The 16,832-nt window shown below is 50.3% G+C and overlaps 7 protein-coding genes across 7 annotated transcripts; all 7 read right to left on the bottom strand.

Moving 5' to 3' along the window:
• Positions 1–498: 498 nt before the first annotated feature.
• LOC9635305 (isoflavone 7-O-glucosyltransferase 1) lies at positions 499–1,541 on the bottom strand. Its single transcript, XM_024670476.1, has 2 exons — positions 1,524–1,541; positions 499–1,468 (listed from the first exon to the last, which is right to left on the bottom strand). Exon 2 carries the CDS (start codon positions 1,419–1,421, stop codon positions 543–545), a length of 879 nt encoding a protein of 292 aa, XP_024526244.1. The 5' UTR covers positions 1,422–1,468; positions 1,524–1,541; the 3' UTR covers positions 499–542.
• Positions 1,542–2,685: 1,144 nt separating this feature from the next.
• Positions 2,686–3,728, bottom strand: LOC9635304 (cell number regulator 4). Its single transcript, XM_002965689.2, has 4 exons — positions 3,501–3,728; positions 3,239–3,310; positions 2,946–3,140; positions 2,686–2,883 (listed from the first exon to the last, which is right to left on the bottom strand). The coding sequence occupies exons 1-4, from the start codon at positions 3,682–3,684 to the stop codon at positions 2,819–2,821; spliced, it is 516 nt and encodes a 171-aa protein (XP_002965735.1). The 5' UTR covers positions 3,685–3,728; the 3' UTR covers positions 2,686–2,818.
• Positions 3,729–4,887: 1,159 nt separating this feature from the next.
• On the bottom strand, positions 4,888–11,041 carry LOC9635302. Its single transcript, XM_024670794.1, has 9 exons — positions 10,618–11,041; positions 9,667–10,552; positions 8,358–8,640; positions 8,035–8,181; positions 7,923–7,976; positions 7,620–7,692; positions 7,422–7,506; positions 5,898–6,538; positions 4,888–5,843 (listed from the first exon to the last, which is right to left on the bottom strand). Exons 1-9 carry the CDS (start codon positions 11,039–11,041, stop codon positions 4,912–4,914), a joined length of 3,525 nt encoding a protein of 1,174 aa, XP_024526562.1. The 3' UTR covers positions 4,888–4,911.
• Positions 7,280–8,512, bottom strand: LOC112344908. Its single transcript, XM_024670475.1, has 6 exons — positions 8,271–8,512; positions 8,035–8,181; positions 7,923–7,976; positions 7,811–7,870; positions 7,626–7,692; positions 7,280–7,524 (listed from the first exon to the last, which is right to left on the bottom strand). Exons 1-6 carry the CDS (start codon positions 8,298–8,300, stop codon positions 7,517–7,519), a joined length of 366 nt encoding a protein of 121 aa, XP_024526243.1. The 5' UTR covers positions 8,301–8,512; the 3' UTR covers positions 7,280–7,516.
• An 81-nt stretch (positions 11,042–11,122) lies between the features above and the next one.
• Positions 11,123–12,136, bottom strand: LOC112345008 (protein PLANT CADMIUM RESISTANCE 7-like). Its single transcript, XM_024670793.1, has 4 exons — positions 11,920–12,136; positions 11,676–11,747; positions 11,389–11,583; positions 11,123–11,326 (listed from the first exon to the last, which is right to left on the bottom strand). Exons 1-4 carry the CDS (start codon positions 12,134–12,136, stop codon positions 11,262–11,264), a joined length of 549 nt encoding a protein of 182 aa, XP_024526561.1. The 3' UTR covers positions 11,123–11,261.
• Positions 12,137–13,908: 1,772 nt separating this feature from the next.
• Positions 13,909–15,731, bottom strand: LOC112340428 (UDP-glycosyltransferase 85A2-like). Its single transcript, XM_024670466.1, has 2 exons — positions 14,987–15,731; positions 13,909–14,932 (listed from the first exon to the last, which is right to left on the bottom strand). Exons 1-2 carry the CDS (start codon positions 15,498–15,500, stop codon positions 14,430–14,432), a joined length of 1,017 nt encoding a protein of 338 aa, XP_024526234.1. The 5' UTR covers positions 15,501–15,731; the 3' UTR covers positions 13,909–14,429.
• On the bottom strand, positions 14,001–14,378 carry LOC9652194 (UDP-glycosyltransferase 87A1). The gene has a single exon (XM_024670792.1). It carries the CDS (start codon positions 14,376–14,378, stop codon positions 14,001–14,003), a length of 378 nt encoding a protein of 125 aa, XP_024526560.1.
• Positions 15,732–16,832: the final 1,101 nt, after the last annotated feature.

Below are 16,832 nucleotides of genomic sequence, written 5' to 3'. Positions count from 1 at the left end.
CCTCTGGAACGCACAAGGTTGGGACGAAACAAGACATTGCTAACTGGATTTGTGGAACATTTGATATGATCCCTTTCCAACTGTTGATCAAGCAACTCTTACAGCTAGAAGCGCCTCCCCCCTGGTGGCAGTGATTGTCAAGCTATACTGCTCGGTCAAACTATAAATCTTTGGAGCCTCAAAGATTGGAGTGCAACAATGCTATACTGGGGCACTGGAAACCATGATACAAGGGGAGGACCTATTTTTATACAAGCTCTTGGGAATGTATCTCTTTCTTCTTCTATTTGTTATTGCCAGCCACCGTGCGACCACAGTTCGACACTCCGGCACAGTTTTGTGCATTGGCAACATGGTTTTTGGAAACCCAACCCCAAGAATCTGTTCCAAAAACATGTCCAAGTACTTAAGTTATGCTCTCCATCTAAAAAACACATGGAAAAGAGGGAGTGAAAGACCGCATAGAGGCAGCACAAATTGGCTTATTAAAACTTTCAATCTCACTAACCCATTGATTGATTCTAATTGTCGCGTCCAAGAGATCACAGATCTCTCAGAGCTTGGGCGAAGGCCTTGAGGTTCCTGTCCGAGGATCCTCCCTCGGCTATGGCAGCCGCAGTAGCCTTGCGGAATCCCCGAGCCCGGGCTCGCATCTCGCGACCCTCGTCGCCTCTCATCAGCCTCGCCACTAGATCCGCCAGCCTCTCGCTCGAGACCGAGATCACGGAGCTTTTATCCCGATCATCCTGGACCGGGATCGCCAGCTTCCAGTGCTCCACAAGCTCCTTGCAGTTCACGTTTTGCTCCGCCATGCAAGGCCAGGCGAGCATCGGCACGGCCTCGCAGATCCCCTCCACGGTCGTGTTCCATCCGCAGTGCGTCAGGAATCCTCCCACCGCCGGGTGGAGCAAGACGTGCGGCGCCAACGAGATCACGATCCCGCGCTCGCCGATCCGCTGCTTCAATCCCTCGAAGAAATCGTGCACCGAGGGATCCGCGACGAGGGTCTTGCGCAGCACCAGCACGAATGGCTGGTTGCTGCGCTCCAGGCCCCTGGCGAGCTCCTGGAATTGCTCCACGGACATGGTGGCCACGCTGCCGAAGGAGACGTAGATCACGGAGGATTCCTTCTGTGTGTCGAGCCACTCCAGGCACGCCAGATCCTCGGGAGACAGGAGCTCGCTGGATCGCTCCACCGCTGTCGAGTCCCCCGCGAAGAATGCCGGGGAGAGGCACGGGCCGATGGGGAAGTAGGTGGATTTCATCTCGCTGCGCAGCGTCGCCACTGCGTGTGGCTCCAGCTCCTCGTAGGTGTTGCACAGAGCGAATATCGCCTCCGCGAACCGCGACGCGCCGTCGCAGACCATGCCCAGGATTGGGTGATCGTAGTAGAAGGATAGAGGCAGATCTGTGGCGGGCATTGGCGGGCAGCCAGGCAGGAATGTGATGAGCTCGTCCGTTTTCCTGGCTCGAAGAAGGGGGAGTTTCCTTAGAACCCCAAAAACAGGGGAGGGAGAACTTATTCGCGACTGGCACGAATCCTTTGGAGATGAGCTCCGGCAGGAAGAGGTGATAAATGTCGTTGATCGCGTTGGAGGTCCAGAACACCGCCCTGGGGATACCGAATTCGTCCGCCAGATCCTGGGTGAATCCGTTGAAGGTGTCCGTGATCATGCAGCAAACGGGGTTCCCTTCCTCCTGGAGCTTCCGGATAATCTCTCGCACAGAGACTGCCATGGCCCACGCTGCCAGGCGGATCTTCTCCACGAGCTCGCCGGGATCCCCCTTGGCGAGATCGTTGCTGCTGCGCATGCTGTTACCGGTCATCGGAGCTATGTTTGATGTTGAAAATTGCAAATCTTTTCGCTGGAAGCCAAATCCCCAGCCACATTCTCGCGAGCGGATCTCTAGAGCGAATCTTACTCGGATCGCGCAACCAGCGCATTGGCATGGCGCGCTCTCGCCGCCGATGGCACCGCAAGCGCCCTCCGCTGCCATCGATCACCACACCCTAGCGGGCGTAGCGCCGGCGCCGAGCCACCATTATCCCAGTTCTCCACTTCTTCACTATCGTGAGAGCATTCAAGTTCTGATCGCTAGCGCAGGGCCAGCAAAGCATTGGCACTCCACAGCACAGGGCTTCTAGAGCTGAGTTCCATCCACCGTGCATTAAGAAGGCTCCAACCGCGGAGTGGCGCAAGACGTTTACTTGCGGAGCCCATTCCACCACCAGTTTATGGTGGTGGCAAGGTTCCACCACCATAAACTTTTAACTATCTCTTGCAAGCTTTCATAAAAGTTCTCAGGTACGTCTTTTGCAAAGTTCCTCCTGATCGCCCACAAGACTGGCTGACGGGTAGCTTTTACAGCTCTTGCAATTTTCTCCACTTGGTCGGCTGGCAGAGTAACAACACTTCCAAAAGCGATATACAGAACCGAGCCGTAAGCTTGTTTGTCCAGCCAGATCATGCTAGTGTCATTTGGAGAACTGAGAGTGATCGGGTGCTGTTCTTGCAGAAGCTCCGCAGGTACCAGAGGTCCGACTGGTAAATAACTGGAGAACAGCAACCTCCGTCCATTCACGACTTCCTGATCCAGCTCCTCAATCGTGTTGACGACAAGCTCTTCCAGAATATATTCCAGTATATGTTCTTTTTAGGACATTAAATAATTCTAGATGAGATGTTTAGAAATTTATTCTATTATTTTCCAATGTCACGAGGAAGAAATCCTTCCGATCACGAATGCAACATGGCGTTCTTGAAAACCCCGAAGAAGCATTTTCAAGTTGAAGATTTTAAAAACTAATTTCCGTAGCTCAAATTTTGCGCATCTCCTGCACTTGAGGTGGCTGCTCGTACACCGCCCTCGCAAACTCGTACCCTGAAAAATCACCATTTTCAGAAATCAGGAAACAAAGATCACCAAGGCCCCAGAAATCATACCCAGAGCCGGGTTGATGTTGCGGTTCCTGAGCTCCCTGTAAGCCTGGGCAATGGAGCAGCAGTTGCACCAGCACTCGGTGCAGATGTCGTTGCAGGGCTCCTCGGGGAGTCCATACTTGTGGCGCAGCTTTGCACGGTACAGGCAGCTGTAGAGGCAGCCACAGCCGCAAAAGATGGCGGCTCCGGTGAAGACAGCTACAACATTGGATCACAAATCCAAGCAGAATCGTGAGTGGAACATCAAAAAAAAAAAAACGTTCGGGATATCGTTTATCTCAAAGTTGAATACTCACAGGTCATGCCTTGATCCAGAATGTTGGCCATGCGCCCAACAAGAACGCAGGGGCAGCACAACGCACACCAGCCTGTGGTTACACCAGATGGAGAGAATTGATCAGAAAACATTTTAAGTATTGTCGCACGGACATCTTATCTATCTGCAAGTTTGCTACAAACCAGACCTAGGATCAAAGAACAGAGAGCAAATTTAAAGAGGTCACTCAGTCAATCATCCAAGTTGCACAACTTTTTTTTCTCAAAAAAAAAAAGCCTTACAAGAGGGGCAGTCCTCAGTGCATCCATAGAGGCCTGTTGTCCAGAGGCCAGAATTCGGGGGTGCCATAGTTGCCACTCCGTGGGCAGCAGGAGAGGCAACAGAATGGCCTTCGCTGGTGAATCCTTGCTGCTGTCCTTGATGCTGTTGCATTGGATGGCCTTGTGGGGTGTAAGTGTAGGCCATGGTGTTGTTGCTCTTGATCAGAAGCGATCGATCTTTTGAGAGTGGAAGAGGAGATTCTTGTAATGATTGTATTGGCCAATAGCGACATGGTCAACGCAAGGGAACAGTTCAGCCGCTGTCTGCGTCGCACGCCACGTTTGATTTGGTCCGAACGTTTGGGACACACGGCTGGTAATCTTTCGGACATTTGCAGAGGTTGTATTAAATTTGATTTCTGAATTAATCGCTACTTGTCAGTGAGAAACTTTGGACACGGCGGCCTGTGTCTTTTCCTCGTGTTTTCTTTCACGTTTGTCCATTAGCAGGCCAAGTTTGAATCCCTACGAGTCAAATAAGAAAGGTATGGTCACTCGAATGTTTTCCCGGAAGCCAGTCTTGGGATCGATGCTGGGATGTAGTAGACCTCGAGGAGCTGCCTTGAGGTTGTCTGAGGAACCGTGAGACCAGTGAAAGAGAAGGACAAGCTTTAAACGACACTATTGACAACGCTAGCACTGGTGTTGGTGAGAAGTGCGATGCCATGTCCAGTAGAATACTCTCCACCATAGCCAAAGATCCCAGCTTGCAAGCAGGTGTTGTCCTCCGGAAGAGCAATGAGGCCTGAAAAGTATGCAACCACGAATTATGGTCTTGTGGGCATCCATGTCGAGGCAGAGCGATAGCAGGCTCATCGGGCAGTCTCGTTCCGCGTCGTGACGAGTGACAATCGACTGGTCACGTCGCTCAACGTCGCACCGGCGGGGTGGAGCTTTGGCCAGACTTTGAAAGGAAACCTCTCTTTAGTTTTTGTCCTCTCCATCAAAGTACAGGAATATCGATTTGTTATTCTAAGAATATTGACGATTTCATAAACAGAAAAATAAAAGTGATGTTTATAATCTCAAAGACGAGGCGCTGCTGCTCAAGTGCACGCCACAGCGCCACCCAGCCTCGGTTCCTCCCCAAGAAGCTCTTCTGCAAAATGGATGAATAAGACTAAGAAATGTTAAAGATCTTTATTTTTATGCTACATTTGAAGTTCTCCATCACGCACGCGACACAGTAGATGTAATATGTAGCAAGTCAGCTGACATCTCTTCAATAATCCCAATCCCGGGAGGTTTAGGATAACAAGTCAGTCACGCAACCGCCGTCCGCATCGCAAACAGTGTCGCAAGTTTGTTCTCGTAAATCTTGGTATGATCGAGAAATATTGACTTTACATAATGGTTGTTAGCCTCCGAGAGATCACAGATCTCTCAGAGCTTGGGCGAAGGCCTTGAGGTTCCTGTCCGAGGATCCTCCCTCGGCTATGGCAGCCGCAGTAGCCTTGCGGAATCCCCGAGCCCGGGCTCGCATCTCGCGACCCTCGTCGCCTCTCATTAGCCGCGCCACTAGATCCGCCAGCCTCTCGCTCGAGACCGAGATCACGGAGCTTTTATCCCGATCATCCTGGACCGGGATCGCCAGCTTCCAGTGCTCCACAAGCTCCTTGCAGTTGATGTTTTGCTCCGCCATGCAAGGCCAGGCGAGCATCGGCACGCCCGCGCAGATCCCCTCCACGGTCGAGTTCCATCCGCAGTGCGTCAGGAATCCTCCCACCGCCGGGTGGAGCAAGACGTGCATTTGCGGCGCCCACGAGATCACCATCCCGCGCTCGCCGATCCGCTGCTTCAAACCCTCGAAGAAATCGTGCACCGAGGGATCCGCGACCAGGGTCTTGCGCAGCACCAGTACGAATGGCTGGTTGCTGCGCTCCAGGCCCCTGGCGAGCTCCTGGAATTGCTCCACGGACATGGTGGCCACGCTACCGAAGGAGACGTAGATCACGGAGGATTCCTTCTGTGTGTCAAGCCACTCCAGGCACGCCAGATCCTCGGGAGACAGGAGCTCGCTGGATCGCTCCACCGCTGTCGAGTCCCCCGCGAAGAATGCGGGGGACAGGCACGGGCCGATGGGGAAGTAGCTGGATTTGACCTCGCTGCGCAGCGTCGCCACTGCGTGGGGCTCCAGCTCCTCGTAGGTGTTGCACAGCGCGAATCTCGCCTCCGCGAACCGCGACGCGCCGTCGCAGATCACGCCCAGGATTGGGTGGTCGTAGTAGAAGGCGAGCGGCAGATCCGTGGCGGGCATCGGCGGGCATCCGGGGAGGAATGTGATGAGCTCGTCCGTTTTCCTGGCTGGAAGAAGAAGAGTTTCCTTAGAACCCTAAAAACAGGGGAGGGAGAACTTACTCGTGACTGGCACGAATCCTTTGGACATGAGCTCCGGCAGGAAGAGGTGATAGATGTCGTCGATCGCATTGGAGGTCCAGAACACCGCCCTGGGGATGCCGAATTCGTCCGCCAGATCCTGGGTGAATCCGTTGAAGGTGTCTGTGATCATGCAACAAACGGGATTCCCTTCCTCCTGGAACTTCCGGATAAGCTCTCGCACAGAGGCTGCCATGGCCCGCACTGCCAGGCGGATCTTCTCCACGAGCTCGCTGGGATCCCCCTTGGCGAGATCGTTGCTGCTGTTACCTGGATCGTCCGAGACCTCGACGATGCGGACGTTGCTCTTGGCGTGGGGGTCTGCAATCAGATCGCGCGTCTGGTGCATGAGCTTCATGTTGCTCGGATTGGAGGCGTAGGTGATGGTGACATCGCAGGCCGCGAGACGGCGGCAGAAGTGCATCAGTGAGTTCATGTGGCCCGGGATTGGGAATGGGAACGCTAGAACATGAGGCTTCTTGCTAGCACCCGCCATTTGCAGCGCTTTGATCTTGGATTGGAAGCCAGCTAAGATATAGGAGGCTGGGGAGTACCGAAGTGGTGATTTACTTGAACAAGTACTCAAATAGAACACCATAGAAAGGAATGCTCCTCGAACGTGACTACAAGGCCAAGAAAGTAGACCGGAATTGACCAGGCAATCTGATCTTTTGCCCCATCATCTATACTACAACCACATGGACAACTCCAGCCAAAACAAAAGTTGGTGCTCGCCATTCTGGAGCTGCTGGATTCGTTGGTGGCCACTTTGCTGCAGCAGGTGACAAGCGAAAAGAGGAAGGAAAGCCTATTTAAAGTGCTCTTGCAGAAAGATCAGGATAGATGGATGTTGGTCTTAACGGTGACTTCTTAGCTTGCTCGCCCTGTAAATCTGCGAAAGAATTGAGCGGAATGGAGGCGGAAAAGACTTGTAGAGATCCTCACAAACTGCAAGACATGGCCGCTGCACCTGCGGGATTTGCTCCTCTAGTGCCGATCACAAGATGCTGAAAGACAGATGGTTTTGAAGGATGGAATTCCGAGAGCGTGCTTTACCAGGTTTTGCGAGGTGGTCATGGCTTCAAACGACTTTGAAATCGACGACATGGATCAGAAGCCTTGCTACTGGTCGATGAACCCAAGCTTATAAATTCTTTCATCAAAGGCGATGAGGCGAGCAAAGCGCTCCTTCGTGTGGATGGAAACAAATAGACGCTGCGGAGGGTTACATGGAATCCCGCGTCAAGATTCGCACATAATAGAGAAGACTCTACTCGTTGCTCTTCATGCCATGAAGGATTTCCCGCAGCCCGGGAATCTTGGCATCCTTTGTCTCAAGAACAATATTAACTTACTAAAGAAAAGGTTATATTATAATTAAAAATGTAATTTACCGCTAAACTTTCGTCTTCTTTCCTACCAAAGAATTCTTAACCTTTGGTCGACATGGCCCCAGTTCCCAAGCGCCCAAGTTTCCTCCTCAACTCCTCCCTCGCCATCCCTCACCACGATCTGTCCACCAGCTCCATCCCCCGCTCACGATTGGCCACCCCAGCACCTGCCTGCTCATGCTCTCCCGGATCGAATCCACCTGCAATGGCTCAGGAATCTGCTCAGGAATGCACCCATAAGTGTTGGAGAAGTTCCCGCAACAAGCCATTGCTCAAAAAAGAATTGCAAAGGCAAGAAAGATCTAGAACTTACACGCACCCGACCACTTGGCCCTGTGCAGGATTGCGACTGGTATCACGAAGCACCATGCCGTGTCGCTGCTCTCCTGCTAAATCAATGCGGAAATTGTTTGAGCTGTGTTGTGGTGGTGACTACTACCATCCTATAGAATTGACAATAGGTTCGCGGACAATGAATAAGTAGACAATAGTCAAATAGCTCACCTTGATGTTCATGAGGATCTCCACGATCGAATCGCGAGCGGCAAAAGCATTTCCATCCATCTTGAGAGGATCATGTCAAAACGAAGCGCTATAAGAGATTATAGCTTGTTACCTCATCATCTTCGGCTTCTGAAATGGAGTTTCCCCGATCATCCTCGTGCTCATCCTGTTGATCATGAGGACGATTCGGAAACACAACGAAGAAATCATTTGCGACACCTTACCTCATGCTCGTTTTCTTCGGAAGAGTTATACTCGTTCACATCCTCGTCTTCTTCGTTGTAGCTCTCCACTTCCGCCTTAAGAGCCTCGAGCCTCGCGATCCGAGCCTGGTGCGATGGCCGGCCTCCAGCTTGTGGCCGATACCTTTCCTACAATGCGGGAACTCATATAAACTCGCAAAAGCAAAACGTAGAAACTAGCAAAGAAGAACAAAATCTAGCTAGAACTTCCAACTCACCAAAGGATGCTCCTCCCTCATGGCGTTCATCTTCCGTATGAGAAGCTTTGTTCACCCTCCGGATCCAGTGCTCGCGCGAGAAGTTGCCGCTGGGATCCCACACCCGATGTAGTCCTTTTTCAAGTTCGCTCTCGCGTTCTGGAGCTGGGTCTTCCACTTGAAGCGCAGCGAGTCCTTGACCTCGTTGTAGCGCTGCTTCTTGAGCGCGTAGTACGTGCCGTGCGGGACGCCCTTCCGGGATTTGAAGCCCTTGGGCAGCTGCGACACGGGCGGGAGCTTGTGCTTCTCACACCGGTGCTCGTTAAACGACCGCAGATTTCCATACCTCCGGTTGCATTTCCCCGCGCAGCACTCGAACTTCCTCTCCGCTCTGCGCCACGTCTCGCCACCGTCGTCAGAGACCTCTACTCGCTGCTTTTGCCAAGGCAAAGGGTGTATATTGCCTGCGAGAGAAGAGGATTGAATGACAAGAAGCTAGTTAGCCCTCCCTTGCTAAGCATATTAAATTAAAACATATTGGCTCAACGTTTTAGTTTAGCAAGAAATTATTTTTGGAGTGGAATATATTTGAATAATCTTGGATATTCTACCATTTAACGGTTGTTAATTATTTAGATTAACTTTGTATTTATAATTTATAAAATTTCCTAAACACTTCTTAGTATATTCTAGTTTATTCTAATGGTTGATAAACATGTTTATAATTAAAAAATAATTGATTAATAATATTAATAAAATAGCAATAAACAAACTCAAGTATAACAAATTATTTATTGATTATAATATAAATTTTTGCTTAATAGTAAATGTGAGATCTAAGTGTACAATTACAATGCCATATACTAATATTAGTGTAGTGGGATTTTAATAGTTATTAAATTGATTTCAATTTGAACCACTTATGTATATAAATTAGGATTTTTCCCATTCATGCAAAGATAAAAGGCAACTTTAATTATCCCTAAGGAGTGCTTGGATTTAGGATTTTGCTGTTTCATTGTCTATATTTCTCTTTCTTTATAACTTTTTTAATTTCTTTTCTTTTGATTTTTTCTTTTTCATTTATTTTCATAGTAAAGTAATAGTATCTTCCTCTTTGACTCTAAAGTAACAATTAGTGTAATTGTGTAATTATAATTGAATAATCTAACACAATTGATCATAGCATTTATAGTGCATGGTATAGCTCCTCATGCTTTTGCTATTAATTATCAAATCTAGCTAAAGTTCTTATGTGAGAATCTTAGGGATGATGTGTATTATTGATCACTTCAAAGTAATTGATCATTTTAGAATGATATTTAGCATTTACGTGAATTTCCCATATGTCTCCAAGGGACAACAGTGCAATGGTATAACAATGAACCCAGATGGTATTGCAAGCCCCTATTGAGACTTGGCTATGATCACATCCTTGAGCTGTTGAAGATTTCTCTCCAGGCAAGTACCTACACTCACAATCTTTTTAAGTTCTTTAGCTCTGCTCCTCATCGTCCTCCCTTCCTCGCCATTCATCACAGCATCTATAACGTTTCCCAAGTCTTCACTTCTCACATCGTCTTTGGGTCCATGAGCCACCATTATCCCAGTTCTCCACTTCTTCACTATCGTGAGAGCATTCAAGTTCTGATCGTTAGCGCAGGGCCAGCAAAGCATTGGTACTCCACAGCACAGGGCTTCTAGAGCTGAGTTCCATCCACCATGCATTAAGAAGGCTCCAACCGCGGAGTGGCGCAAGACGTTTACTTGTGGAGCCCATTCCACCACCAGGCAGGCTTGCTCCCCACCTATCTCTTGCAAGCTTTCATAAAAGTTCTCAGGTACGTCTTTTGCAAAGTTCCTCCTGATTGCCCACAATACTGGCTGACGAGTGGCTTTTACAGCTCTTGCAATCTTCTCCACTTGGTCGGCTGGCAGAGTAACAACACTTCCAAAAGCGATATAGAGAACCGAGCCGTAAGCTTGTTTGTCCAGCCAGATCATGCTAGTGTCATTTGGAGAACTGAGAGTGATCGGGTGCTGTTCTTGCAGAAGCTCTGCAGGTACCAGAGGTCCGACTGGTAAATAACTGGAGAACAGCAACCTCCGTCCATTCACGACTTCCTGATCCAACTCCTCAATCGTGTTGACGACAATGCAAACCGCATCCTTTGTTCGTCTGGCTGCAACTCCCAGAGTGGTCACAATGGGTCCCCAGTTCTGGAAGGCAAGAGGGAGCAACTCTCTTGTAAAAGGCTCGAGACCGGGGATGAAGTCGATCAAAGCGTCCGGATTTGGATCGGCTGAGACAACAACACATATTCGTCGATCGGTATGAAGCAATTGTAAAGTTTCTTCTTCTTCTCACCATTGGCAGGAACATGGCCAGTAATGAAACCCCTGGAGACAAGCTCTGGAATATGGTAGCACGTCGCTTCGATGACTGAGTCACTGGGAATGAAGGCTACTCGTGGAATCCCCAGGCTTTCGGCCACGTCCTGTGACCAGCCTAAGAACATATCAGCGATAAGGCACTTTATTGGTGGACGGAGGGCCTCTAGAACCGGTCTCACGTCCTCTTGCAACGCGGGATCCATGAGCAAAAGCTTGTCCGAGGCTGGGCTTGGCACCACTCGGAAGTGAAGATCATCGTGTCGAAGGCTGCTGGGATAGACGAAGCTTACCTGGAATCCTAGCGGGACGAGGCAACGGCAGAGCTCGAGCATGGGATTGATGTGGCCGGAGCCGGTGGTTGGGAGCACCGCTACGTGAAGGCGCTGCTCGTCCGTCATAAGAGGATAGCTCTTCCAGAATATATTCCAGTATATGTTCTTTTTAGGACGTTAAATAATTCTAGATGAGATGTTTCGAAATTTATACAAACTTGGGCTTCTATTATTTTCCAATGTCACGAGGAAGAAATCCTTCCGATCACGAATGCAACATGGCATTCTTGGAAAGCCCCGAAGAAGCATTTTCAAGTTGAAGATTTTAAAAACTAATTTCCGTAGCTCACATTTTGCGCATCTCCTGCACTTGAGGTGGCTGCTCGTACACCGCCCTCGCAAACTCGTACCCTGAAAAATCACCATTTTCAGAAATCAGGAAACAAAGATCACCAAGGCCCCAGAAATCATACCCAGAGCCGGGTTGATGTTGCGGTTCCTGAGCTCCCTGTAAGCCTGGGCAATGGAGCAGCAATTGCACCACCACTCGGTGCAGATGTCGTTGCAGGGCTCCTCGGGGAGTCCGTACTTGTGGCGCAGCTTTGCACGGTACAGGCAGCTGTAGAGGCAGCCACAGCCGCAAAAGATGGCGGCTCCGGTGAAGACAGCTACAACATTGGATCACAAATCCAAGCAGAATCGTGAGTGGAACATAAAAAAAAACAAAACGTTTGGGATATAGTTTATCTCAAAGTTGAATAGGTCATGCCTTGATCCAGAATGTTGGCCATGCGCCCAACAAGAACGCAGGGACAGCACAACGCACACCAGCCTGTGGTTACACCAGATGGAGAGGATTGATAAGAAATGTCGAACGGATATCTTATCTATCTGGACAAACCAAATCTAGGATCAAAGAACAGAAAGCAAATTTAAAGAGATCACTCAGTCAATCATCCAAGCTGCACAAAAAGAACTCTTTTTCTCGAAAAAAAAAACCTTACAAGAGGGGCAGTCCTCAGTGCATCCATAGAGGCCCGTTGGCCAGAGGCCAGAATTCGGGGGTGCCATGGTTGCCACTCCGGGTCCATAGTAACTACCAGGCGGAGGCTGGGGATGAGCAGCAGGAGGGGCAACGGGATGGCCTTCGCTGGTGAATCCTTGCTGCTGTCCTTGATGCTGTTGCGTTGGATGGCTTTGTGGGGTGTCAGTGTAGGCCATGGTCGTGTTGCTCTTGATCAGAAGCGATCGATCTTTTGAGAGTGGCATGGTCAACGCAAGGGAACAGTTCCCGCGTCGCACGCCTTGGTCCGAACGTTTTGGACACACGGCTGGTAGGTTGTATTAAATGTGATTTCTGAATTAATCGCTACTTGTCAGTGACAAACTTTGGGCCTGTGTCTTTTCCTCGTGTTTCTTTCACGTTTGTCCATTAGCAGGCCAAGTTTGAATCCCTACGAGTCAAATAAGAAAGGTAGAATGTTTTCCCGGAAGGCAGTCTTGGGATCGATGCTGGGATGTAGTAGACCTTGAGGAGCTGCCTTGAGGCTGTCTGAGGAACCGTGAGATCAGTGAAAGAGAAGGACAAGCTTGTAAACGACACCATTGACAACGCTCGCACTGGTGTTGGTGAGAAGTGCGATGCCAGATCCAGTAGAATACTCTCCACCATAGCCAAAGATCCCAGCTTGCAAGCAGGTGTTGTCAGGCTTGAGAAGTATGCAACCAGGAAGTTATGGTCTTGTGGGCATCCAGAGGAGTTGAGGCAGTTCTTAAGGTACTAAGTTCCTAAGAGCTGTTTTGTGAAAAAAGTAGCTGGTGCGTTTGGAAAAATACATATGCCTCACAAGGACATGCCAAGGACAGTAATAAACTCAAGAAATAAAGATCACTATTAAACACTTTTAAACACAAAAGCCTCTTCGTCACAGGCTTCTGGAATAATCTCGAAAACTCTTTCTCCATGAGCCCCTGCACAATCGGCCCTTCAAGGAAATCTACATGCACACTGGTTTGTCCAGTTACTTGCTAAGCAAATTGAAAAGGAAATCTCCACCTGGGAAGAAGAAAACACGATGGACAAGGATGACTCTATGACAGTCGAAGACATGCAGTGAGGTGGCACTACTGCCACCTCAGCTCATGTCATAGAGAGCATATATCTGAACACAACATACACACTTGAGGCCAATGGGTTTCGAAAACAGTGATCTTGCTTGGACGACCTTGTCACTTTGTGCATCCTTATGGAACGTACAAGGTTGGGATGAAACAAGACATTGCTACTTGGATTTGTGGAACATTTGATATGATCCCTTGCCAATTGTTGATCAAGCAACTCTTAGAGCTAGAAGCGCCTCACCCCTGGTGGCAGTGATTGTTTCCAACAAGGATCAAGAAATCTTGTATGCTTTGACCTTCTGCCACCCAAGGCAGGGGCAAACTATCGAACTCATTGAGACTGATCCAACAGCTGGACTTGGAAATTGCAGAAGTGTCATCCAGTCAGGCCTTGAGCATTGATCTTGCCCGCATGCAGGGGCGCAGGCACAACCTGCAGAAGCCTTGGGCAACAGAGCCAAGCGGGAAAAGACATGTTGCTGTTAAACTCACTCTTAGATACTCACAAAACTTTTGGGGCTATTGAATTTCCCAGCTGGCCACAAGAACCACAAGAAACCCCATAGCAAGGGCGTCAGGAACATGTTGTAGCCTTAAATCTTTGGAGCCTCAAAGATTGGAGCGCAACAATGCTATATTGGGGCGCTGGACAAGGGGAGGAACTATCTTTATTGGGAATGTATCTCTTTCTTCTTCTATTTGCTATTGCTAGCTCAAATACCACCACTGTGCAACCACAGTTTGACACTCTGGCACAGTTTTGTGCATTGGCAACATGGTTTTTGAAACCCAACCCCAAGAATCTGTTCCAAAAACATGTCCAAGTACTTAAGTTATGCTCTCCATCTAAAAAACACATGGAAAAGAGGGAGTGAAAGACCGCATAGAGGCAGCACAAATTGGCTTATTAAAACTTCCAATCTCACTGACCCATTGATCGATTCTAATTGTCGCGTCCAAGAGATCACAGATCTCTCAGAGCTTGGGCGAAGGCCTTGAGGTTCCTGTCCGAGGATCCTCCCTCGGCTATGGCAGCCGCAGTAACCTTGCGGAATCCCCGAGCCCGGGCTCGCATCTCGCGACCCTCGTCGCCTCTCATCAGCCTCGCCACTAGATCCGCCAGCCTCTCGCTCGAGACCGAGATCACGGAGCTTTTATCCCGATCATCCTGGACCGGGATCGCCAGCTTCCAGTGCTCCACAAGCTCCTTGCAGTTCACGTTTTGCTCCGCCATGCAAGGCCAGGCGAGCATCGGCACGCCCGCGCAGATCCCCTCCACGGTCGAGTTCCATCCGCAGTGCGTCAGGAATCCTCCCACCGCCGGGTGGAGCAAGACGTGCATTTGCGGCGCCCACGAGATCACGATCCCGCGCTCGCCGATCCGCTGCTTCAATCACTCGAAGAAATCGTTAACCGATGGATCCGCGACCAGGGTCTTGCGCAGCACCAGTACGAATGGCTGGTTGCTGCGCTCCAGGCCCCTGGCGAGCTCCTGGAATTGCTCCACGGACATGGTGGCCACGCTGCCGAAGGAGACGTAGATCACGGAGGATTCCTTCTGTGTGTCAAGCCACTCCAGGCACGCCAGATCCTCGGGAGACAGGTGCTCGCTGGATCGCTCCACCGCTGTCGAGTCCCCCGCGAAGAATGCGGGGGACAGGCACGGGCCGATGGGGAAGTAGCTGGATTTGACCTCGCTGCGCAGCGTCGCCACTGCGTGGGGCTCCAGCTCCTCGTAGGTGTTGCACAGCGCGAATCTCGCCTCCGCGAACCGCGACGCGCCGTCGCAGATCGCGCCCAGGATTGGGTGGTCGTAGTAGAAGGAGAGCGGCAGATCCGTGGCGGGCATCGGCGGGCATCCGGGGAGGAATGTGATGAGCTCGTCCGTTTTCCTGGCTGGAAGAAGAAGAGTTTCCTTAGAACCCTAAAAACAGGGGAGGGAGAACTTACTCGTGACTGGCACGAATCCTTTGGACATGAGCTCCGGCAGGAAGAGGTGATAGATGTCGCTGATCGCATTGGAGGTCCAGAACGCCGCCCTGGGGATGCCGAATTCGTCCGCCAGATCCTGGGTGAATCCGTTGAAGGTGTCTGTGATCATGCAACAAACGGGATTCCCTTCCTCCTGGAACTTCCGGATAAGCTCTCGCACAGAGGCTGCCATGGCCCGCACTGCCAGGCGGATCTTCTCCACGAGCTCGCTGGGATCCCCCTTGGCGAGATCGTTGCTGCTGTTACCTGGATCGTCCGAGACCTCGACGATGCGGACGTTGCTCTTGGCGTGGGGGTCTGCAATCAGATCGCGCGTCTGGTACATGAGCTTCATGTTGCTCGGATTGGAGGCGTAGGTGATGGTGACATCGCAGGCCGCGAGACGGCGGCAGAAGTGCATCAGTGAGTTCATGTGGCCCGGGGCTGGGAGTGGGAACGCTAGAACATGAGGCTTCTTGCTAGCACCCGCCATTCGCAGCGCTTTGACGTTGGATTGGAAGCCAGATAAGATATAGGCGGCTGGGGAGTACCGAAGTAGTGATTTCGAAATTATGCTCGAATAAGTGCCCAATTAGAACACTACAGAAAGGTCGTGAGAGGCACGAAAGTACAAGAAAGTAGACCGGAATTGACCAGGCAATCTGATCCTTTGCTCTACAGCACGAAATAAAAGTTGGTGCTCCCCATTCCGGAGGTGCTGGATTCGTTGATGGGCGCTTTACTGCAGCAGGTGACAAGCGAAAAGAGGAAGAAAGGCTACTTGAAGTGTTCTTGCAGAAAGATTAGTGCTCTTAACACTGACTTCTTAGCTTGCTCGCCCTGTAAAGCTGCTCGAGCGGAATGGAGGCGGAAATAACTTGTAGAGATCTTCACAAACTGCAAGACGTGGCCGCTGCGCATGCGGGTTTTGTTCCTCAAGTGCCGATCATAAGATGCTGAAAGACAGATGGTTTTGAAGGATGGAATTCCGAGAGCGTAGGTTTTGCGAGGTGGTCATGGCTTCAAACGACTTTGAAATCGGATCAGAAGCCTTGCTACTGGTCGATGAACCCAAGCTTATAAATTCTTTCATCAAAGGCGATGTGGCGAGCACAGCGCTCCTTCGTGTGGATGGAAACAAATAGACGCTGCGGAGGGTTACATGAAATCCCGCGTCAAGATTCGCACATAATAGAGAAGACTCTACTCGTTGCTCTTCATGCCATGAAGGATTTCCCGCAGCCCGGGAATCTTGGCATCCTTTGGGTTGGACTCTCAAGAACAATATTAACTTACTAAAGAAAAGGTTATATTATAATTAAAAATGTAATTTACCGCTAAACTTTCGTCTTCTTTCCTACCAAAGAATTCTTAACCTTTGGTCGACATGGCCCCAGTTCCCAAGCGCCCAAGTTTCCTCCTCAACTCCTCCCTCGCCATCCCTCACCACGATCTGTCCACCAGCTCCATCCCCCGCTCACGATTGGCCACCCCAGCACCTGCCTGCTCATGCTCTCCCGGATCGAATCCACCTGCAATGGCTCAGGAATCTGCTCAGGAATGCACCCATAAGTGTTGGAGAAGTTCCCGCAACAAGCCATTGCTCAAAAAAGAATTGCAAAGGCAAGAAAGATCTAGAACTTACACGCACCCGACCACTTGGCCCTGTGCAGGATTGCGACTGGTATCACGAAGCGCCATGCCGTGTCGCTGCTCTCCTGCTAAATCAATGCGGAAATTGTACCAGTCTCCGCAAGAGGATAGTATCTCGCTGCTTTTGCCAAGGCAAAGGGTGTATATTGCCTGCGAGAGAAGAGGATTGAAT

The sequence above is a fragment of the Selaginella moellendorffii genome, unplaced genomic scaffold (genome assembly GCF_000143415.4).
Source record: "Selaginella moellendorffii unplaced genomic scaffold, v1.0 SELMOscaffold_6, whole genome shotgun sequence".
NCBI lineage: Eukaryota > Viridiplantae > Streptophyta > Lycopodiopsida > Selaginellales > Selaginellaceae > Selaginella > Selaginella moellendorffii.
The sequence above is the reverse complement of the archived record's forward strand: the minus strand, read 5'-3'. Positions and strand labels throughout refer to the sequence as shown.